Source organism: Fringilla coelebs, assembly GCF_963513975.1.
Source record: "Fringilla coelebs genome assembly, chromosome: 20".
NCBI classification, from domain to species: Eukaryota; Metazoa; Chordata; class Aves; order Passeriformes; family Fringillidae; genus Fringilla; species Fringilla coelebs.
Genome location: NC_140046.1, coordinates 7355373 through 7378827, shown reverse-complemented (window position 1 = coordinate 7378827; position 23455 = coordinate 7355373). Strand labels below are relative to the sequence as shown.

Below are 23455 nucleotides of genomic sequence, written 5' to 3'. Positions count from 1 at the left end.
GTGCAGCTCCAAAGGAAGAGTGGCTTCAACACCAGCTGGCTTTGTTGATCTTCTGATCCACCCTGTTTTCCCCTTGGCCACCCCTGGTCTGGGAGGAGCTGAGCACCCCATCAGCACATCCCCACCCTGGGGTTTCAGGGCTGGGTTCCTCAGCAGCAGAGATCAGAGCTGCTCTGGGGGGATTTATTTTAGCAAATACCATGTCAGTACCACTGTTTGTTGTAAGAGCCTGAATGAAGGATGTGGCACTCCAGGGGCTCTCCAAAATGCAGTTTATCACATCCAAGGTGTTACAGCAGCCCAGGGTGGTGGGTGACAGAGCTGTGCCCACAGCTGTCAGCTCCAGCTGCAGGCAGGCCTGGAGACCCTTTGGTTTTGGTTACAGTGCATTAGAGACTTTTCTTTGCTGAGCATCTTCATACAGCAGAACCAATCTATACCTTAACTTTTACCTATAGCCCATCATAACTACTGTCATTACCATATCCATGTTACTGCTCTCCAATCACTAAAGTCAGTACATTACAGTTTCAGCTGGAAGTTGTTTTTCAGTTTTCTTGCAGTGGAAAGTTCTGAGACCTTTTTTCTACTTGTCACATTTGCTGCCTTGTGTGCCTGTGCTCTCTTTCTGCTTGGTAAAAACATCTTCTTGTTTAGGGTGGGTTTATCCTTTGCTCTAAGCCATAAAAACCCCTTCTAACTAACACATCCTTTGCCTCCTTGGTTACCCAGTGAGACTGGCTCAGCAATTCTTTTCTTCTCTATCAAAACTTGCTTCCATCTCTATTCCTTCATCAGACTCTACATTCAAAAATCTTTCTGCCAAGCACACATACCTGTGAGACTTTCTTGTCAAACTTTCATCCTTCCCAGCAGTCTGTGTTGCCCAGCAGAGGAGCTGGGCTCTGTGTGCTCCCCTGGAGGAGCAGCCCACGGTGCAGGTGAGGGTTCCTCTGGTGCAGGCACAGCCAGAGGGGCTCTGTGTTTGCCAGGCTGCTGCTGGGGAGGGCACAGGCTCATGCTGGGACCCTGGGCTGGATGCTGGGGGCTGCCAGGCTGGGAAAGCCCAGGGAAGCTGGGACAGGGATTTTCCTGCCTGGCACTGAGCACAGTCCAGCAGAGAGGGTTAAAGTAAGCAGGGCAGGGGCTGCTGGGCTGAACCTGGGGCAGTGCTGGGGAACTGGGGTGGTTTTACAGCAGCACAATCAGAATTCAGCCCATAATTGTTTTGTCTTGGGTTCTCAAAAAAAAAACCAACAAACAAACAAACAAAAAAACCCAGTTCTTATAGTGTAACATACACCAGTGTAAGTGAGATTAAGTCTTTAATTATTTAGCATTCTGCCACTGCTTGAACCTGATTCAAACTCAGTCATTTCCTTTACCAATACTCTAATTATGTTCTCCTTTTGATCTGCAGGACTGTGTGCAATTAAACCAGTACAAGCTGCAGAGTGAAATAGGCAAGGTAAGTCCTGGGGTTCATGCTGGTCACACCAGCCTGTGTCACACATCTGAGCAGGGCTGGAAAGGCTGTGCCAGCCCAAGGGACATCACTGGCCAGGGCTCCTTGCAAGCTGTGTTTGGTGTGGGGGCTTTTTTCATTGTTTATGAGGGTTTTTTCCATATTAGCTTGAGCAAGTTTTGTTCAAGGTCACACTGGAGTTACTTCCTTTGAAATCTAGATTTATTTTTCCTCCCTCAGAAGGTGGTTAAGCTGGCTCCCTTTCAGGGGTGTTTGCTTGCCAAATGCAACACTAAGAACCTTTGATACATTAATACAACACAACAAGGAAAGAAAAAACCCCAAAAAGATGATCAGGGCAGGTGCTTGCTCCCCATCAGGACTAGCTAGAGTTTTTACACCGCATGAAATGTTTGTTTAATTCTAGTGCATGTTTAAAAGCTGCAGAACGAGTCAGAAGTGATTCCTGTGCAGTTGTTGAGAGGTCTGGGCTGGTGAGCAGCTCAGACACCTGCACCTCTGGCCGTGTGCCACCACTGCAGATGGCTCTGCTGTCTGGGAGCTGTGTCTGCCTCTGCAGCTGCAGCTGCAGGCACAGCAGGCTGCACCCTGGGCTGCAGACACCTCCAGCACCAGTGTCATTTAATTAGCCCAAATGCCTCCCAAAGGAGAGGCCCCAGGCTGTGGGATGGCACCCCCACCATCTGTGCCAGGCTGTGCATTTGGCTGCTGGCAGGGGAGGGAGGCTGCAGGTAGCACTGCTGGCACTGCAGGTGCCATCCCCAGCTCACACACAGCTTCAGAGCCAGCCAGGGCTTCTGTGTGATTGAAGGAGAGTGTGGAGCCTTCTCTCAGGTGGATTTGTCCCTGCCTCCCTCCTCCCCTGTGGGTCACAGCAAGCAGGTGGGCACTGTGAGGTGTCTGCTGTGCTTGTGGATCAGCCAGATGGCTTGTGAGTCTCCTCTGAGACCAGAACCTTATTTCAACTCTCAGTGAAGTCAAGAGAAATATTTGGAAGGCTCTGGTGTTCATCCCACTCATTTCTTCAATAGACATATGTCAGGGATAATACCTGTTCATGTCTTACTTGCATAAAAAGAGTGTTTATTGGGACTTGGAAAAAACAGCAGTTTGGATGGAGCTTGGCTTCAGGCTGGATCTGTGGGTGCTGCAGCAGTCCAGACCTGCAGCTGCCTGGGCAGCATGTGCTTGGTGAAACAGGAACAGTGTTCATGCAGAATTTCCAAAAAGAAAATGTTTCCCTCTGCTGCCCAGCCCTGTGTGAGTTCAGACATGGTGCCTTGGCTCAGGGCAGGGGGTGGTGGGCTGGCACTCAGCTCCTCCAGGCTGGGTGATCCTCCAGAGCTGCCCAAACACTCAGCCCTGCTGGAGGGGCACAGCACCTGCAGCCTGCTCAGGGCTCAGCATGGCCTTGGGAGTTGTTTTTTTTCCCAGCTGTGGGAAACCCCAAGATTTGCCTTGTACCAGTACAGGAATGTGCTCTCTGCTGACAGAGACACAAAACTATCTTTTGTTTCCTTAAAAAGGAAAAAAGCTTAGAAGTTTCTTTCTTTGATTAGGTAAAAAGACACTTCATAGAATTAGGAAACTTCAAACTTAAGGCTAGCCAACTGGACAGGAGCCAAAAAGCCTCACTTAAGCATTTTGCTTAAAAAAGAGAATAAATTGCTTTTGTGAAGAGTTTTACTAGGAGCAAGAACTTCTTGCACCTGGCTCAGTTTTCCTCTGTGAAGAGTTTTGTTATTTTGCCTTTTATTAAAACTTTTCTGTTTCCAGCACTACTACAGAAGCCATCTCGCTCATTTTTTGCTTTCTAAAGTAGCTGAGCTATCTTGAGTGTGATATAGATCTGTAAGAGCTTGTAAGACTTGGCTGGAAGAAACCACATCTCACCCCAGCCTGGAGCAGCAGGAGGATGAGTGGAGCTGCTGAGCTGACCCTGCAATTCCTTTCATTCCCAGGGCTCCTACGGCGTGGTGAAGCTGGCCTACAACGAGGATGATGACAAATACTACGTGAGTGAGCCTCTGCTCTGCTCCCCTCCGTGCTGCTGTCCCCCTGCTCCCTGCTTTCAGCACTGTCCCTGGCATTTTGGGGGGCTGAGGCTCCCCTGGGCACGGAGCTGCTGCGAGGGAGGGACGGGTGGGTGCCTTATGTAACAGGCAGAACTGAGCTGCTGAGCTGCCTTGGCATTTTCTAGCTATGAAGCAGGTCACCTGAAATTAGAGATGTGTGGGTGGTGGCATTCAGCACCTGCTGTGCTTTGGAAGCCTGGCCTGGAAGGAGCAGGGTGTAGAAATCAGGGCAACCCCGACGATGATGATGCATCTGACTCCATGGATATCAGAAGGTTAATTAATTACTTTATTACACTGTATTATTCTATACTATATTACATTACATCTAAACTGAATCTGCACAATCACCCAACTGCACACACTGCACAGAATGTCGTGACTGTCAGCCCACAGTCCCACCTGACAGGCCAAGGGGACCAAACCCCATCACTGTGGGTAAACAATCATTGCATTCTGCTTTGGCACAACACAGGCACAGCAAATGAGATAATTGTTTTGATCATTCTCTGAGGTTCAGGGAATGTGAATCTCAGAAATATTCTTGGGAAGGTGTGCCCTGCTTTTCTCTGTGAAGGTGAATTTCTCTGTGAATGATGAGGAGGAATCCATGAATATCAGAAGGCTAATTAATTACTTTATTATCCTATATTATTCTGTACTATATTGCACTATATTACATTACATCTAAACTGAATCTGCCAAGCACTCAACCCTGCACACACTGCACAGAATCTCATCACTGTCAGCCCACAGTGCCAGCACACACCTGGCCCTGACAGGCCAAGGAAACCAAACACCATCACTGTAGGTAAACAATCTCCATGTTTCATTCTGCTTTGGCACAACACAGGAGCAGTGAGATGAGAATTGTTTTGATCATTCTTTTCTCTGCTTTCTCTCACTGCTTCTCTCAGGTTCAGAGGATGTGAATCCCACAGCAGGGGTGTTTTGTGTTTCCCAGGAAAAGGCTGAGCAGTGTGGTGTGGCTGGGCACTGCCAGGCTCCCTGCATCTCCCCCCCGTGGGATGCCTGGGGGACACTGAACCAGGGCATGAGGTGTAGGGTGCGACACTGAAGGCAAATCTTGGGGTTTAACAAAGCCTGACTTGGAGAGCTTCATATTCCAAAAGGCTCCTGCGCTGGGATTCCCCTCTCAGAGGGAGCTGGATCCCAACCATCCCAGCTGGAATTCCTGTGAAATCTCTCTGCAGATGTGCTCGTGTCCCTGGGCTTGCCCTGTGGCTTGTTGTGTTCAGGCTGAGAGCAGGAGCTGGAAGGAAGGAAATCTTCCTTGCTATGTGTGGCTGTGCCTGGAGGCTTCTGAAAGAACTTCCAGCAGTTTCTGGTGGATCCCAGGGCAGGAATCTGCTGAGCTGTGTGCTTGCAGTGCTGCTGAACCTCAACCCAGCACAGCCCTGCTGCTCCACAGTGCCTTTGGTGAGAGTGTGCTGCTGCTGCTGCATGTGGATGAAAATGTGCCCACCAGAGCAGCCAGCTGTGCTGCCTTGGAACAAAGAGAATGTGTTGTGGAACATAAAGCTTGCTCATTCCCCACTGCTCCCCAGATAGTTTTTCCTCCCTGACTCTTTGTTACAGGTGACACAGCAGGCTGAAGTGGTCAGGAGGGAATTGTGTGCCTGTGGGTATTCCTCAGCCTTTCTGGGCTTCCAGCAGGCATGGGACTGCAGCAGGAATGTCCTGAAATGAAGGATGGAAGAGATGAGACAGAAACCTGGACAAGGTGCCCTGGAGCTGGCCAAGGAAAGGAGCCACAATTCTTTCCATCTCCCATCCTTTCCAAGCTGACTCACAGCTGCACCAGAGCTTTTTCCAGTGGCTCCTTTTCTCTGCTGCCCTCCAAATCCTCCCTGCCATGCCCTGCAGCAGGATGGTTTGTTCTGCAGAGAGTGATGGTGCCAGCCCTGGCTTCCCTGATCCATCTGTCCCACCAGCACAGACATGCCAGCACAGAGTGGGAATGCATCACATCCATAAATCATGTTTATTTCCAGCTGAAAATACTTTTCCTTTGAAAATTGTCATCCTTACATTCTGCCACGTAAGGATTGTGTAATCCTGCATAATCCTGACATGGCACTGCCCTTTTCTTCAGGAAATGCCATTGAGGTGCCCAGTGGGGCAGAGCTGGGTGCAGGGTAGCACTTCCTGCTGCATTCCTGTCCCTGTCCTGGATGCAGATTAACCCCATGGGTGTAGATTTAGCTGCTCACATCCAAACCAAAAGTGAAAGCCTGTGTGCAGGTTAGCCTGGTGTGTGTTAGTTAATCCCCACTTAATCCTGGTTTCTAATCCAAGCAAACCCTTTAGAGGTGCTGCAGCCCAGGAGGGGCTGGGGGTGTTGGAGCCTCACCTGGGGGCAGGCAGGGCACAAAGACCCCCTCAGTGCCAGCCCTGCAGGGATGTGCTCTTGGCTTCACCCATCCTCCTTTCAGGCTTGAGCTGATCCTGGCCTGGGAAGGGGATGCTGGCAGGTGTGTGGAGGGATGGCCCTGTCTGAACTCTGTGTCCCATGTCCTTGTCCCCCTCCCCAGTGCAGCCACATGCCTGGCACCCTCGTCCTCAAACCTGTGCTTGTTTTCTGGAGGGCAAGCCTGGTGGAGACAGCTCTGCTTTTCCAGGACATTCATCCAGCTCAGGAGCTGGCAGACTTTTCAGAGCTTCAGAGAAACAGCTGATTGCATAACTGGCTAATGGTTGCTTAGCTCTCCACCTGCCTGCTGTGCCTGACCCTGGAGCTGTCCCAGAGCTGAGGCAGCTTCCACCCTGCCCTGCTCGTCCTTCCCATCCCTGTTCCTCAGCAGTGCACCCCAGGGGTGCCTAATGACTCTCACCAGCAGCAATTGGGATTCTAACAGCTGGGAAGGGCCTTTTCTGTGTGTTTGTTCTCCCCCAGATTTAGCTCTGGAGGGTGTTTTTTGTCTCAGTGGTGGAAAGCAGTAAGAAGTGATGGGAGGGAATCAGCCCTTGGTGATTTCCTTCAGTGAGCAAGGCCAGGTTGGATGGGCTTGGGGCACTCTGGTCTAGTGGAAGGGCTCCTTGCCCATGGCAGGGAGGTGGAACTGATGATTTTTAAGGTCCCTTCCAATCCAAATCATTCTATGATATTCTGCTTCTATAACTGATTTTCATTTGCAGTGGTTCAGCATGAGGCCAGGGTGTTGCTGCCTTTGTCTTTAAGCTAGTGTGCTGCAATAACAAGGACCAAAACTGTAAAAAAATAATTTTAAAAATTTATTTAGGGGTGTAATTCAGAGTGTGGCTCCTGATTCTTGCTGAGGTATGGGACCCTTTGCTAGCTCCCTTCAAAAAGGCAGAGTTTATAGGGAGCAAGGACTGAATAGAGCTCCTGTCAAAGCCAAAGGAAAGACTGCTGCTGCTTTAATGAGTTGTGGATCTGGCCTAGAATTAGGAAAAACTCTCAAGAAAAAAAAAATCAACCACCACATTTGGGAAAAGATGTAGATGGGCTGTGTTTACTTTGTGGGTTTTTTACCTTCCATTAAAGATGAGGGAGTGCTTCTAAGAGCTTTGCCCTTGGTTGCTGTGAGCACCACAGTGCCTGGCAGGGCTGTGAAGTGTCCTGGCTCACATCACTGGATGCAGGGAATGTGTTAGGCCATAGAAACTGGAATTTCTGCACCAGGTATGTGAGCCTGTGCTCCCTCCAAGGAGGAGACCCTGCTGGAAAGCAGAGCTGGCTGCCAGAGCAGAGGAGCCTGCTGCTCCTGGGGCACATGGAGCTGTCACAGCTGTGGGGCTCTGCCAAGGAACTCTTTACACTGGAAAGGTTTCAGTGGCTCAGTTTGAAGGAGATGCTTTGACAATGACTAAGGGGAAAAAATCAAAGGCCAAGTTCTGTGAAAAAGCAGCAAATAAAAAGCAAAGGCAGATGTGTCCAAGGAGAGATCTAGATTGGAATCATTGTGCTGATGGAATTTGATTCTTTGATGCCTCAGGTCATGTCTTCCTCCTATTTTCAATCTCTAAATCAGCTTGCAAAGAAAAGTGGTTATGATGGGCATTTGTTATGCTACTGCTGGAATAAGGCAACAGCATTTAGGTTGTCAGTGGATTTTTCTTTTTTTCATCCTTCTTTTTAAATCGTGTTTCCTAAGAAACAAGATTTGTGTGATTGTGCTCTCTGCCTCTGTTTGTACCTAACAATCTTTGCACAGAGGGCTGTTTCCTACCAAGTCTCAGCAATGGGGAGAAATTCCTTCCAAGTTTCTGAAAGGAGTGGCTGAACAAAGGGCTGCTGCTGAGAAGGCCAGCAGCAAGCCTTGAACTTCCCAGCCCCTGGAGAACCCACTTTGGTTGCCATCCAGGAGGGAAGGGGAGGCACAGCTCCTGCATTTCCCATCCCCTGGCTGACACAACAGCTGCTGAACCACTGCCAGCTGCTCTCCAGAGCAGGGCAGGCATCTCTGGCTCAGTCCAGCACCTGGTGCTGTTCAGTGAGGGCTCTGGGGGGCTGGCTCACCCAGGTGACAGCATCATCCTCTGAGGCACCTGGGGACAGCACTCACCTGTCACAGTGCAGATGGGGCACAGCCTGAGGATGGAATTCTGCTGGTGGGAAAAAACTCAGGACAGGATTTTAAGGCCATGGCAGCTAAGCCTGTCTGGTTTAGGATTTTCTTTCAGTTCTAACACTCCTCTTTGCCAGCAGAGCTTCCTTCTCAGCAGCTTTGTCTGAGGGATGTTGTTGTTAGGCAGGACAGGTGAAGAAGGGCTGGGGACAGTCTCTGGTCTGTTCAGCATTCCCACAGAGTGCCCTCGTGCACTAGAAGAGGGTTTAGGTGGTTGGTTGGGATTTTTGAGCAGCATCCCACTCCCCTGGCAGCTGTAGGGAGGGACTGTGCACAGGCTCCTGCCCTTGCAGTTCAGGTCTCTCCCTTAGCAAATAAAATGACATTCTGAGCACTGTGAGAGCACCACCAAGGACAGGGGATAGGTTCACTTGGCTCAGTCATTTTGTCACCCTTCCCTCCCAAAACCAGTGGCCTTTTTGCCCCTGTCACTACCCACAGCTCGTGGTCCTGCTGCTGTGTCACAGGCATTCCTCCTCTCCATAAGCCTGGGATCTCCTTTCCTTTAGGCAGCTTCCCTGTGGCCTCCAGCTGTAGGGTTGATAGGAAGAGAGCAGTAAACTGAGATAATCAACAAACATCAGAGAAAAGCACACAGTTCCTGCTGCATCTCCAAGGGAGATGTCAAGACCTGTGTCCACGCTCGGGAGGAGGATGTGTGGAGGAAATCTCCAGGCTCCCTCCCTCTTTTCCTGAGAACACTGAAGCAACACTTGCCTGTGCAAAGGGAGAATCCCTCAGCTTGGCTCTGAGCTGGTTCTTTATCAGGAAGGCATTATCTGGGTAATTAGCTCTGCCTGGGAGTACAAATGTCTTTGGCTCTGTCGGGCACTGAGCCTGGAAGGAGAGGTTTGCTGGAGCATCCCTGAGATGCTCCCAGTGCAGCAGCCAGCATTCAGGAGGAAGCCTGGTCCTGCCAGCTCACTGTAATTAAAGTGAGGCTTCACAGCCACATGCCCTCCTCTCTGCTCTGGTGGTAATTAAGTGGTTCTGGCCTGTTGCATGATGAACTTTGCTGTTTGTCCCTGTTTGAGCTTGTCAGCACAGTGGGACAGGTCCTCCCTTCTGACCCAGCCCTGCCAGTGCAGCAGCAGATACTGGTGCTCCAAAACTGCTATAAGCACACCCTGGTGCATCTTCCCAGCAGCAGTGGTGCTTTGCAGGCACCTCTCCTATGATGCAGTAACCCCCCACTGCCCCTCAAGTGTCCTTGAAGGAGTTTGGGTGACAGCAGGAGCTCCACTTCCCTCCATTTCTGTCCCCAAGAGCAAGTCCTGTCTTAGCTATGGCTCCTCTCTGTGCCTTCCTGCTCCCTGCAGCTTCTCCTGGGAAGGACTGTCCTGATGTGGGCATGGCTGCTGGTGATGGATCAGTTCCTCAGGCTGAGCCCCCCCAGCTCCCAAACTCAGGAGTTTTCTGCAGCAAATTGCATCTTTGTCCTTTTTCTGAAGCTCCTTGCCAGAAGGCAGCAAGGACTCAAGATGGGATTGGAACAAGAGGAGAGTTCTCCTCCTGGGTTGGCAATGGTTGAAAGAGAAATGGATGTACTAATTCCTTTGATTTTTTTTCTCATAAATTTTCATCATGGAGAGATAAAATGGGGAGCGTAGGAAGTCCTCCAGGCTCGGTCCTGGCCGTATTTGGAGGTGGTTGTGCACATCTTGGATCCTCCTCCCGCAGACCATGAGTCATTTGGCTGCCTGTGTTGGACACAGAGCTGTGCTAAGTCACAGATAAGCACTTCTGAGTCTGTCTCTCAACACCATCATTTCTAACAGTTGGTTGGAGCTGTCAGGCAGGATTGAAGCACTGCTCAGTGTCTCAATTACACGGGTGCAAATCCAGAGGATTTCACTGGATCAGGACCAAAAATAACAATCCTTTCAGCAAGCATGGACCTGGGAGCACTGATGGCAGGTGGGCACGTGGTGCCACCATTGCCAGGAACAACAGCTTGGGAAGGAGCTCACTGGAATGGTGACCTGTTCCTGGTATGGGGGTTAAAAACAGGTAATGGAATGGGCAGAGACCCTGCCTCTGTGGAATTGATGCAAAATTCCTGGGAGTTTGACTGTGTGCTGCAGGGCTCCTTGGTTAGTTAGATTGTGTAGGGGTCACTCCAGTGGGAATTACATATGGGATGCCATATTAATAGGAGTAACCCCTAAGGCTAGGGGAGGGAGTGAGTGACCATCCCAGCTCCTGGAAGCACAGACTGTTTTCCCAAGCAAATTGTACCATGAGCTGGTTTCTCATGAAATATTCATCTGCTGGGCCACTTGGGGGGTTTGAGTGGCCCTCCAAAAGATTATTAATGCCCAGAGCAGATGGAGGCACAAAGACTGTTTATTAAATTCAGATTGCCTTTTGCCACTATGCTAATGCCAGCTGGATGGCAGGAGGAATTACCCTGACCCCTTCCCACGCCTCAGCTGCCTGGGTTCAGTTTCCTTCTTACACCCCCTGACAAGACCAAACATAAGATTAAGCAGCCTTGAAGTGGCTCTGAGCTGGAGCACAGCCTTAACATCATCCAAAAGAGTGGAACCCAGCTCTTCCCCCAAGCTTCTGCCCCAAATGCAGAAATTTGGCTCCTTTTTCTTTGTCCATTGGAAAATAAATCCAATTTTTTCATGGGGAAAGGTGAATGGAGCAGTGCTTTCAGGAAAGCCTTGGGTCAGTCTCTGTCTGGTGTGGCCACCACTGACCAGCACCTTTCTCTAGGTTGAGGAGCAGCCCTGAGCCAGTCCCTGATGCCCAGCATGCTCTTGCTCAGTTCTAACTCTGCTTTTTCTCCTTCCTCCAGGCTATGAAAGTCCTTTCCAAAAAGAAGCTCTTGAAGCAGTATGGATTTCCACGTGGGTATCTCACATTTAGAGCTCTGTCTGTTGTCCTCAGCCAGGTTTCTCTGTAGAAACATTTCCTGCAAGGGGTGCAGAAGGTGCCTCCTGTGACACTGCCCATGTTCAAATGGAGCTGGTTAAGAGGGGGTGGTGAGGGGGCAGATACAGCCACAGGGAAATCCAAGACAATAATGAGATGCCTGGCTCTGATTTTTGTGATTCTCTTTGAAGTGGTGACTCTTCCATGTTCCACCATTTATGTGGTCTAATTAAGCACTGGAATTAGGCAGGAATTATCCTTCCCTTCCCCTGGGATAGCACCTGGCTGCTATCATGGGGTGCCCCAGATCCAGCTGCTCTCATTGAGACTTGGAGAGCTCAGCTGCAGCTGGGAGATTCCAAAGCTCTGGGATGAGAAGGAGGTGATGAGATCTTGCAGAACAGCTGGAGGGCTGTGCAGAGGGGCCAGTGCTGCTGCCAAATGAGGAATTCCTCACTCTGCTGTCCCACCTGCAGGTCGGCCTCCTCCCAGAGGGTCAAAAGCATCCTCAGGAGAGCAGCCCAAGCCCATGGCACCCCTGGACAGAGTCTATCAGGAAATAGCCATCCTAAAGAAGCTGGACCACGTCAATATCGTTAAGCTGATAGAGGTGAGCTGCTTCTCCACCCTAAGTTATGCTGAAACAAATCTGGTTTGTATTGCCACAAGAGGATTTTTCTTCAACTGCTCCTACTTCAGCCAGAATTGGTTTAATACAGATGTTCAGAGATTTAGGCTGGTGATTCCTGCTGACTGTGTGGGACAGACTGCACACTCTGTGCCCAGGAGAAGGCAGCTCACTGTGCTGGTAGAAATGGCAGTGAGCTTTGATCACTGAAACTTGTGTGCAGACAAGCCTGGGAAGGTGCACAAGTGCAAGGCTCCAGTGCTGTTTTCATTATTGACTGAGGTCAGTTTAGGATAAGCAGTGCATTTACTGCTAGGCTGTTTCTCCAAATACAGGCAGAAGCCCAGATTTCTCTGGAGACAGGAAAATCTGTCCTCCAAAACCCCCCAAAAAGACCTGTCCTCCAAAACCCCACTCTAAATATTACCCTAAATTGTTCTCAGTGTTATGCAGCCCAGCCCAGTGTACTGGGAGTGTTACTTGCTTAAAAATCCTTTTTTTCCTGCTGTTTTTCACTTTTTTTTTTTTTCCCTCTTTCCCCTTATTTCTCTGTGATCTCTCAGGTCCTTGATGATCCTGCAGAGGACAACTTGTACATGGGTATGTGAGTCTCATAAGCTAACAGAACCATCTGGGCTTGGGCCTGGTGGTGCAAGTGACACGTGCCAGCACTCGGGGTCAATACGGGAGGAAACTTGTGCCAACCTCTGCAGCCTTTTTTGTTTTCTGCCAAGTTAAAAACGCCTCTAAATGCAGCTGGGATGGAAAGGCCCCGTGCAGTAGGGTAAGGCAACCTTGTGTCAGTACAGCTGTGCACACCTCTTTGCCATGGGGACGCTGAAAGGACCTGGCAGCTGCTCTGTCCCAGCTGGTTCCAGTCCCAGAGCCTGGAGGGAAGAGAAGGGTGCAGGATGGTTTCCTTGTCCTGCTGTCAAACTTCTGTAGGCTGTGGGTGCTGGTAGTGACTCCAGAGTCGCTCCAGTCTTGTCTGGGAGTGTTCCCTGTGAGCCCTGCAGAGGCTCAGCACCTCCTAAGGGAGCAGCACTCCCACCTCTGGGAGCCGTGCCTGACTGGGTGTTCATGCAAGGGAATTCCACCCATTTTGTCCTCCTCTCCTCCAAACTCTGAGAGTGCCAGCCATCCCTAACCCCCCTGTGGGTAAAACATTGAGGGACAGGCCTGGGAGGCCCTGAGGTGCCCTCTGAGATAGGCTGGAGGAGGGGATGACTGACCCTCTTACACCTCTGCTTCCCCAAACTGTTTCCTGATGAAGCAGGTTCAAAGACTGCTCCTCATGAAATAATTATGGGACACTTCTGAAGCTGCCTGGAGGAGGACTCTGCCTAGCATATGAAGCAATTTGCCTTTGAAAGCCACTTTTCCCTTTGGGCTGAAGCCCCAGTGGCATCTGGCAGCATCTCAGAGTGATGGCACTCGTGGTGGGGAGGGTGAGTGAGGTTGTTGTTTGAAGGACTGAACTCCTGGGGATGGAGGAAAGGGGAGAGATGAGGTAGAAAGCTGCAGAGAGGAGGAAAAAACCCCAAAACTCAACCAAGCTCTATCTGTGGAATCAAAGAGCCATCCCAGAAACAGCAGCAGGACAGGTGGGGAGTCTCCTGGTCCTGTTGGAGGGGGTGCTGGTCCCTGAGTGATGAGCAGAGGCCACGTCCCTGCTGCCCATGTTCCATCCCCCCTTTCCTCTGCCTGGGATCCCCTCAAGTTCAGGCACACCCAGCTCCTGCCTCTGCAGCTCCCTTGGCAGAAAGAGCAGCACTGCTCAGGGCTGAACCTCCTGCCAGTGGGTGTGCTCCCTCCTGCTGCTGCCCCAGCTGATGATAACTGCACCTTCCTCCTTCCAAAAATGCCCCCCAGGGCAGAGCAGATGTAGAGGGAGAGGTGTTTGCTCCTTGCTGTGAGTGCTGGGATCAGGCACTGCTGTGAGCCTTGGGATGGGATGTGTGTCACTGGGATGGGATGTGTGTCACTGGGATGGGATGTGTGTCACTGGGATGGGATGTGGGTCACTGGGATGGGATGTGTGTCACTGGGATGGGATGTGGGTCACTGGGATGAGATGTCAGCAGGCACTGAGCAACCTGCAGAGGTCCAGAGAGGTTGAAAAATGAAATGCTTCCACAAGCTGCAGCTTCTGGAGGGCAAGGGGAGCCAGTTCAGGCCGCCCTGTTGTGTTTGTACCCAGTGCTTTGGGAAGGGGATCTGCCCAGATTTCTTGAGAGGTTCAAGAAATCCCCATGTAATTTGTGGGGAAGGAGCTCTCCTACTCTAGATAAAAGCAGATCCCTCTCCTGTTTGCAGAGCAGGATCAGAAAAAACACTTTTCCCCAACCTCCTAATCAGACACACAAACTCAGTTGCTCTGCAAGCCTCAACTCACAGCAGCAAATCCTCCTCAGTGGCTCCTGCCAGGGAGTGTTTGGCTCTGACAAAGCTGTAGCTGTGCTGCTGATTGACACAGCAGAAATGGAGCAGCATGTTCTTACAGCATCAACTTTGCTATCAGCAGTTTAGTGGGAATATCACACCAAACACCCTCCCTTGGAGGTACAACAGGGATAAAATCAGCCAGGGCTGACACCCAGAGCAGCAGCACCATGGGTGATAAATTAGCACCCACTGTGTCCCTGTGCAGAGCTGGCAGGAGGGGGGATATTTGTCTGTGCTGAAGAGATGAATATTTTCATTTTGCATCCTCTGGTGTCCTTGTTATGGGTGAGGGAAGAGAAATGAGTGGAGATAAATTGATTTTGCAGGTATGGGAATGGATGTGTTTTTGTAGGTGATGCATAACAAATAAGCCCAGGCTGCTCTTCTCATTCATTCATGGTTTATTTCCTTTTCTTGCAGTGTTTGACCTCATGAGGAAAGGGTAAGTAGCCCTCCTGGGACCCCTTCTGTTGAAAATTTTGGTGTTCTTCATCAGGTTCCCCTGTGAAATGGAGGTTTGATATATCCAGTGGGGCAAACCCTGTCTGCAGGGCAGGCAAAACCTCAAAATTCCAGCTTGCTGCAGCCTGGAATGATGTGGTGAATAGAAATGGGCTGGGAGGACATGTCCTGCTGCCAGACTCTGATCTGGAATACAAATTCTGTGACAATTCCTCATCAGCTGCCTGGAAGAAAAGGTTTGACTAGGAACATTCTGCTGGCTTCCCTCTGACACAAGGGGTGTGTGTGGTTGCACCAAGGTTCTCTTGGCACCCCTCAGCACTGACCTCTCATGGGAGGCTGTGCTGCTGGCAGATTTGTTTTGCCTAGTAGAAGAGGGGATCAGGTGCTGAGAGGCTCCTCAGTGCTCTGTGCTACACCTGCACTGACTCTGCAGCTCAGGATTTCTGTGCCCAGGATGGAGCAGATCCCCAGAGGGTTTTTTTTTTTCCTCTCTGTCCCCATGAACAAGCTGCCAGCTCCAGCGGGTTGGTGGCAAGAGATCTCCCTGGTGATCAGGGTGATGCCTGACCTGCAGGAGAGGGAGCTCCTGCAAACAGCTGAGGCTGGGGAACCTGTGGCTCATCCAAGTGCAGCCTGGCTGCCTCTGGCAGGAGGCAATTACACTCCATTAGTGGCTCTGCCAGCCCTGCTCTCACATTTCTCCCTGGTTTCAGCAACAGCAGAAAAATGTGCATGAAAGAGGGAGGGGAGGCAGTGGCAGGAAAAAGCCAACGGGAGGTGAAGGTCATCAATGCAATGGGCAGCCAGGGGGAAGAGGGAAATGCTGCAGGGAGGATTTGCTGCTGCCTGCTGAGGGGAAGAGCCACAGGGGCTGGCTGTGGCAGTGGGCTGTTCTCTGGCAGGGCCAGGATGGTGTCCCAGGAGCACTCAGCCAGTGGATGTGTGTGCACATGCAGAGCCCAGCTGTGAGCACAGGCAGGGTTAGCCCCCAGTGCAGTGAGTTTGTTGCAACAGGACACGAAATTAACAGCATGCAGGAGCTGAGATGTGCAAGGTAAAAAAAGTGTAGTTTATTTTTGAACTGTAATATTTATAGACTTTGGACTGGAGGATGAAATTGCTGCTTCTCCAGCCACACTAGTCAAACTAACAGTGCGCTAATTTTTTTCTTCTTTTAAAAAGAAATGCAAAACAATCATTATTTATATAAAATGTACGTGGGAAAACTCCATTACAAAAATGTAAACATCAAAAAACTTAAAATAACCCAAAGCAACAGTCCTTAGCTCCAGCCATTCATCCACAGGGGAACAGCAGATTCTGACTGGCTCTTAGAGCCTCTTTACCCTCAGCTTTCAGCAGGCACAGGCAGAAGAGGGGCTTGGAGAGGAGCCTGTGCTTCCCTCAGCAGTGGCAGCATTCAGAGGAAAGGAGAGGAGAAGCTGAGCAGGTAACCTTGGCTGTTCAGGGCTGAATGGCTGAGCTCTGGTGGTGGCTGAACCCTGAGCAGCTAAAGAGGCTTTTAAAGCAGCTCAGCACAATGCACAGACAATATTCCCATTTAACCTTTGAGGTGGTGTGTGGATTGTGCCTCAGTGAGCCCAGCTGCACAATGATGCTGTGTGGGACTGAGCCCCAGCAGGCAGGACATGGCTCTGAGCCCACTGCTGACTGGGATCTCATGGCACTGCTGGTGCTCACAGCCTGGGGCAGCTGCAGCAGGTCAGCTCCAGCTTTGTTCTTGTCCCACTGGGACTCTCAGTGAATAGTTTGTCTTATTTGGTGCAGACATCAGCAGTGAATCCTGATGATGATGAGGGCTCTGTGGCTCATGCTGGCTCAGGGCTGGGCAGAGCCACCCATCACTGGCCAAGCTCAGTAACCAAAGCATCACCACCTCCAGAAAGAATGTCTGTTTTGTTTGCCAGGTTCTTTTGGTGGGTGGTTGATTCCCCTCCTTCCCCCCAGTCAATTCATTTTAGGTTTCACAAACAATATTAAGCCAATAATGTCCGTGCCAACAAATTGGGATTCTAATCCTGCTTCCTGAGACTTGCAACCCTGACTGTTTGTCTGGGTGAGCAATTTGTGTCAGTTGCCTTCTTCCCTGCCTCCCAAATAACTCTCCCACTGCTGGGAAGCCCTCTGCCCAGGCAGGCTGGGAGCAGCTCCTCTGCTCCAGCTGCCAGTGGTGCTGCAGCTCCTCTGTGGAATGAGCAATCACCCTGCAGGGACACCCAGCTCTGCCCTGTCACAGCGCCTTGTGGGGTGGAGAAAAGTGCTGCAGCAAAGGGGTGTTGGTGGCCTTGAGCAGGGCACTGAGTGGCTGTCCCTGTCCCTGTCCCCAACAGGCTGTGATGGAGGTGCCCAGTGAGGGGTGTCAATGGCCCTGAGCAGGGCACTGAGTGGCTGTCTCTGTCCCTGTCCCCAACAGGCTGTCATGGAGGTGCCCAGTGAGGGGTGTCAGTGGCTTTGTGCAGGGCACTGAGTGCCTGTCCCTGTCCCCAACAGGCTGTGATGGAGGTGCCCACTGAGGGGTGTTTATGGCCTTGTGCAGGGCAATGAGTGGCTGTCCCTGTCCCTATCCCCAGCAGGCTGTCATGGAGGTGCCCAGTAAGGGGTGCCAATGGCCCTGAGCAGGGCACTGAGTAGCTGTCCCTGTCCCCACAGGCCTGTCATGGAGGTGCCCAGTGAGGGGTGTCAGTGGCAATGAGCAGGGCACTGAGTGGCTGTCCCTGTCCCTGTCCCCAACAGGCTGCCATGGAGGTGCCCAGTGAGGGGTGTCAGTGTTCTTGTGCAGGGCACTGAGTGGCTGTCCCTGTCCCTGTCCCCACAGGCCTGTGATGGAGGTGCCCAGTGAGCAGCCCTTCAGCGAGGAGCAGGCTCGGCTCTACTTCCGCGACATCGTCCTGGGCATCGAGTACTGTGAGTAGCCAGCCCTGGCACAGCCCCGGGCCCTGGGGGGAAATGGATGCTTGGGAATTGTCCAAGCCTGCCAGGAGGCTCACACAGAGTGCACCTGTGTGCAAACTTTGAGATGAGAAATGCTGACTTAGAAATGCCACGGAATAGGACAGACATTGGTGAGAGAGAAATGGAAATAGGAGCAAGTTTCAAAGGATGGCCTCGCAAATATGATTGGATATTGTAAATGCAGGTCTGCTGACGAGGGGAGAGAATGATGCATCTGACTACATGTTCTCAGAAGGCTGATTTATTATTTTATTACACTATATTATATTAAAGAATGTTATACTATAGTAAAGGATACTTACAGAAGGCTAAAAAGATAATAATGAAAACTCCTGACTCTTTCCAGAGCCCTGACACAGCTTGGCCCTGACTGGCCAAAGAGTGAAAACAACTCCCAGCAGAATGCAATGGAACAATCACCTGTGGGTGAACAATCTCCAAACACATTCCACATGAGCACAGCACAGGAGAAGCAAATGAGATAAGAATTGTTTCCCTTTTCTCTGAGGTGCCTCTGCCTTTTAGCCTCCCAGGAAAAAAACCCTGGGTGAAGGAATTTTTTTCAGAGAATGTGAAAGCCATAGCTAGATACTTTGGAGAACTAGAACTATGAAAGATGCATTGTAGTAGGACCCACAAGAGGTAATTTAAAGTGATTGGCTTTAAAGCATTCACAGCATGGTGTGGCTAAAGCTGATAGTCCAAGAAACATTTCCAGTGTATTGTAATTAAGAAACAGCTTCTAATTGTGATAGTGTGAATTATAACATCTGTATTGTCCCTCCCTTCTTATGAGACTGAAAATAGAATAAAAAGTTTTTAAAACACCTCTCAGTTACCCCATCTCCAGGTCAGTAAAGGGTATTGTCCAACACCCCTGCTCAGCAGGGAGGGGCATCTTGGCCCTGGGGGGCTGTTGGATGAGGCAGAGAGGTCATTACCTTGTGTTTCAATTGCCAAACAGCTTTTGATTAGATCCATTAACAGATCATAAAGCAGCTCCTAAACTCTTAGGTTGGATGGGGTCTTGTGGATTAATAACTAGACAATCAAGAAAGTTGGAATACAGCTTTGACAGCTGGGAAAAGTCACCAGTACAATTGAACAGGAACCAAAATGTGGGCTGGGCTGTTCAGTGCATTCCTGAATGACCAGAAAAAGGGTAGAGAGCAATGAGAGATTGATGGTGGCACTGATTTATTCAGGATAGGTGTTAGAACTGACTGGGAAGACTGGCAGGAAAATGCCATGATAGCAAGTGATGGCAGGATAAAATGACAGGTAAAAATTCATATTGCTGTCTGCAGGGTAATGCATGAGGGAGAGAAACAACACTGAAAATCCATACAGTGTGATGGGCTCTAAATTATCTCTTCTCACTCAGGCTTTGTTCTGGATAGTTCTCTTGAAAATGCCAGCCTGTTACTTAGTGACATTCAGCAAGGCTAACAAGAATTGGGGAATTATTTGGAATGAAAGAAAGAAAAAAATAGAAAATGTTATTGTGGAGTTGTTTGGATCTCCAAGAGCTCTTAGGTACAGACAAGGAGTATCCTGAATATTATTTGCAGCTTGTTGGCTCAGCCTGTCTTAGAATCAGAACTCCCTAGAACTGAGGCCCAAGAAGGATGATCAGGATGGTCTGGAATATCTTGTGTACAGAGGTATGACCAAAGCTCTTAAGACTGGAAAATTATCTTGGGAAGGGATGCTATGGCAGAGGCTTATAAAATCCTAAGTGTCAGGGTAGTGCTGGACAGGAAATGAATCTTTTCTCTCTTTAAAAACCCAATACCTAATGGATAGCACACAAAATAATCAGGTAGCCAGTTTAAAGCAAAAGGAATTATTCACTCTCAGCCACTGAGGGAGAACAAGTGTCTGAGCATGATGGGCCTTGCTGAGGCAGAGGAACATGGTTTGAGGGTCTCAGTCCCTCTCCACATTGAAATGCAGCACCACCTCACTTTTTGTCAAAAACCAGCAGGGAATAAAATCACTATTTGAAAGTCTGACAGTCCAGAAGCTTCCGGGTGCTGCCAGAATTAGTCAGGCCACCCCAGAAAGTTGGTAGAAGTTAATACATGAATGGGAATCTCAAGACTGTCCTGAAGGATGCAGATGCAGCTTTTTCCATTCCCATTAGCATTCAGATTGCAGCAGAGCCTGTGTGCCTCAGCTGGGAGAGTCAAGCTCTGCTGTGCTGGCTGCTGCTGCAGGAACAGTTCCTGCTCAGAGGAGACTTTGAGTTGAGTACACAGGAAAAAAAAAAACAACAAAAAACAGCAAAGTGTGGGTAGTCTTAAGCAGAGAGAATTAAATTCAACAATAAATTATAGGATGCCCAAGCACTCCCAGCAACAGAACAATAAGATGCTTTGTTTTGGACCATTGAGTAACCACTTATTTTATTAGCAAATGAAAGTTAAAAATGGTGTTCTCCCTGAACTGCTGGGTAAATGCATGGCAATTATTATATAATTAGGAGGAGAAGTGCACTGTTTGTGCATGCTGAAGGAAAAGTGTTGCCAGGCAATCCAGAGATTGCAAGGTAATTTTAATGTAAGCATCCATAATTGTTGTGCAATTTGGGGGGCTCGATAACCATGCAGCTGCTTGAAGCTCCCAGTCATCAGAGCAGCAAATGCATCGCTGTTGGTTGGATTTCATCAGGTTAGAAGGATTCCTGGATTCCTCTTGGAGCCTGAGAGGTGCTCATGGTGAGCAGGAAGGGGGGCCAAAGTGGTGGGAGATGTGGGCTGACCTTTTCAATCACTGGTGGTGGTCTGTGACCACTGTGTGTCTCTGGGGACTGCACTCGCTGGTTTTTCCAAAAAATGGAGTTTTCCTGGGGTGGAGGCAGGCTGTGGGGGGAAGTTTGGAGAGAGGCAGTGACCCAGGTGATGAGAGCTGGGTGGGAAGCCTGGCTCAGGCATGGTGGGAGGCTGGGCCAGAGCCCTGGAGAGAGCCAGGAGCTCCCTGAGCCAGAGGATGACACAGAGCTGTCACCTGCTTTAGGCTGGGCTTAGTGTGTTTGGTACCAGGAGTGCACTTTGACACCAGCACAGTCCCAGCCTTGCTCAAGGTCTGAGAGTCAGGGAGAGCTGCCCATGGCTGAGCTCCCTTCCTCTGGCCCCTGCAGGGCTGGGAATCCATGAGGAGTTCATGGTGGAGTCACTGATTGATGAGCTCTGCTTTAGTGTCCCTGGCTCAGGCTGTGTGGAGTGTCAGGACTTGTTCAGGCACATCAAAGTGTCTGGTGACATGGGCTCTTCACAGGAAAGTGGTGTTGCTCCCACTTTCCCCAGTGCTGCTGGCTCTGCTCAGCCCCTCAGGAGCTGGGAGAGCAGCCTGGCCTCTGTAAGTGCCAGCAGAGTGGTGATTCCAGAGTGTGCTCAAGGGCAGCACCCACAGCACAGCCTCTGTCAGCAGCAGGGGCTCAGCTGAAAAGGAGCACAGGGGGAAGCTGAGCTCTGCCAAAGGGCTGGGAGGTGCTGAGGGTGCAAAACCCGGGCTTCAGCAACTTATCCAAGTGGCACAGGCTTAAATGGGTGCAGCAAGAGAGCAGCAAAACAGTGGAGAGAGGTGACAGCACCACTTTGGATGGGGAAGTTTGCTGGGAAAGTTTGGATTATTTGTGTCATTAACTAAAGCACGTGCTTAAGCATCTCTGTCAATTAGGGATTTGTGCAATTGCCCCCCTTTCCACTTTAGCTCCCCTCTGGTAGTGTTTGGCTGGGGTTATTTAAACTTCACTCTCCCTTCCAGTCAGGCAGACTTTGCTCTCATAGAGATACTCAGTAGAAATGTTTTATATGGATCATTTCTAAATGAGTTTTAGCAAGTTTGTGTTAACCTGCTGGATCTCCAAGGTTTCCAGAGGGGAATGCAGTGAAAAGCCCCCTTTCTAAAAGCACTAAGCACCAAGACATCTTTACCACTTCTACCTGTGACCCCTCTGGGTTTTCCCTCCCTGTTGGTGGATTTGTTGTTAGGAAATGGTCACCCTGCTTCATCAGCAGCCATGAGGGGGATGCCAGGTAGGTGTCCCAGTTTGGGATGTGAGAATCTTCATTTAGTAAGAATCTTCATTAAGAAGTTCCATTCCTTCCTGGGTGAGGAATAAGGATAAGCAGACCAAAGGGCTGTCTGGGCAGGAGCTGGCAGTGCCACTGGCCAGGAGCAGACAAGTGTGCCCAGGGGAAAGCCCTGCTGCCTTGCCCAGATGAAGCACAGGGACTGTCCCTGCTGCTCTGGAGCTGCCAGCTCAGTGTTCCAGTCACGAGAAGCTAAAACAGTTTCTGTCAGCCTGGCTGAAGAAGAAAAAAACCTTATTTCCTGCATTCTCTGTAAAAGCTGCTGTTTGGTGTCCCCTCTGCAGAGGAAGGCTTGTCTCCTCTGAGCTCTGGGGTTGAAGGGAGGGTAATGACATGCAGCTAAAGCCATTGGGAAATTCCCTTTGCAGCAGCAGCTCTCTGCAGTGAGAGCTGCAGTGATCCAGGGCCCTGCATGCTGAGCCTGCAGCCTGAACCAAGCTCTGGCTTTTCAAAGCTGGCTTTTCTGAGATAAGAAACTTGGTTATCAATGTATAATTTCCATTATCTTAAAGGAAATTTAAGCAAATGAGCCAGCACAGGCTTGTGTCTTCTGAGGAGTGTCCAGTGCAGGGTGGGTGCACTAAGGATCAGCGGTGAAGATGGGTTGGTCTGGTTTGGCTCTTGGCAGAGCTGAGTTCCTCAGGCTGCTGTGGGCCAGCAGAGCTGGGAGGTGAGTCTGTGGTGGAGCTGCTGCAGGCTCTCTGTGATTGCCAGCAAGCTGCTTGCTGCCATGTGGGAAATGGGGACCTGCCTCTTCTCTGCCCCTGCCTCGTGCCTGTACAAGTTTGGAGCTCCTCAAACAGAGCAAGTTGAGGTGAGAGCTACAGCTGCAAGGTCCTGGGTGATATAAATGACACCACCAGGAGAAGAGAGGCTGCTTTATGTTTTATCACATGCAGACAAGCTCTCCTTAGCTGATAACAACCAAACAAAAAAGCCTTTCATGAGCTGCAAGTGTTGCTGATAGTGATCGATAAGGACTGTACAAGAGTGAGAGTAATTAGCTGATGGAGGAGATCAGAGAGATCTGCTGGAGCCTCTTAGGATCAGGCAGTTTGATTTTTGTTGTTCCATGCAGTTCTGTGGTGCTCAGGGTTAGAACAGCCCTGGCACAGGTTGTCTGGTACCTGCTGTGCCCTGCTCCCCTGGGGCACTGGGGGTGGGTGCAGCCCTGGCAGGGAGCCCTGGGGCTGGTGACAAGTGACAGGGCTGGGCTCAGCTGGGCTGGGGGACAGGTGCACAGGGACAAGGTTACCTGTCCCTGTTCCCTCTTGGCTCCTGCTGGCAGCACCCACAGCACAGCCTCTGCCAGGAGCAGGGGCTCAGCTGAAAAGGAGCACAGGGGGAAGCTGAGCTCAGCAAAAGGCCTGGGAGGTGCTGAGGGTGCAAAACTCGGGCTTCAGCAACTTATCCAAGTGGCACAGGCTTAATGGGTGCAGCAAAACAGAAGAGAGAGGTGGCAACACCACAGCTGGGATCCTCCCCTGCCCCTGCAGGGAGCTGGGAGTGGGATGGGGTGTCCCCCTGGTCCCCCTGTCCCCAGCAGAGCCCTGTGGATGAGCAGCCATCTGTTCTGAGCTCTGCATGGTGGTGGTGCAGCAGCTTCCTTGGGAGGGTGTTCAATCATTTCTTTGCTACAGGGCCAATGTGAGAGCAATACTAAGCAGGCTCTGCAGTGGCTCCATATGGATTGCTTTTGTCCTTGAATGGGAATGGGATTCTGGTTTTAATCAAGCAGAATTCAGCACTGGCCTCAGTAAATAGCAGGATGTGTCAGTGCATTGCAAAGT

General features: G+C 50.4%; 1 protein-coding gene across 5 annotated transcripts in view; it reads left to right on the top strand.

Annotated features, from left to right (window-relative positions):
• The window catches only part of CAMKK1 (calcium/calmodulin dependent protein kinase kinase 1), a 97417-nt gene that overhangs the window by 48071 nt on the left and 25891 nt on the right, over positions 1 to 23455 (top strand). For all 5 annotated transcript variants that reach the window (XM_084219284.1, XM_084219286.1, XM_084219287.1 and 2 more), the window contains exons 3-9: positions 1421 to 1468; positions 3448 to 3501; positions 10981 to 11032; positions 11534 to 11667; positions 12249 to 12285; positions 14551 to 14572; positions 17432 to 17520. In XM_084219284.1, the coding sequence (XP_084075410.1) occupies positions 1421 to 1468; positions 3448 to 3501; positions 10981 to 11032; positions 11534 to 11667; positions 12249 to 12285; positions 14551 to 14572; positions 17432 to 17520 (436 nt within the window). The remainder of the gene's footprint in view (positions 1 to 1420; positions 1469 to 3447; positions 3502 to 10980; positions 11033 to 11533; positions 11668 to 12248; positions 12286 to 14550; positions 14573 to 17431; positions 17521 to 23455) is intronic.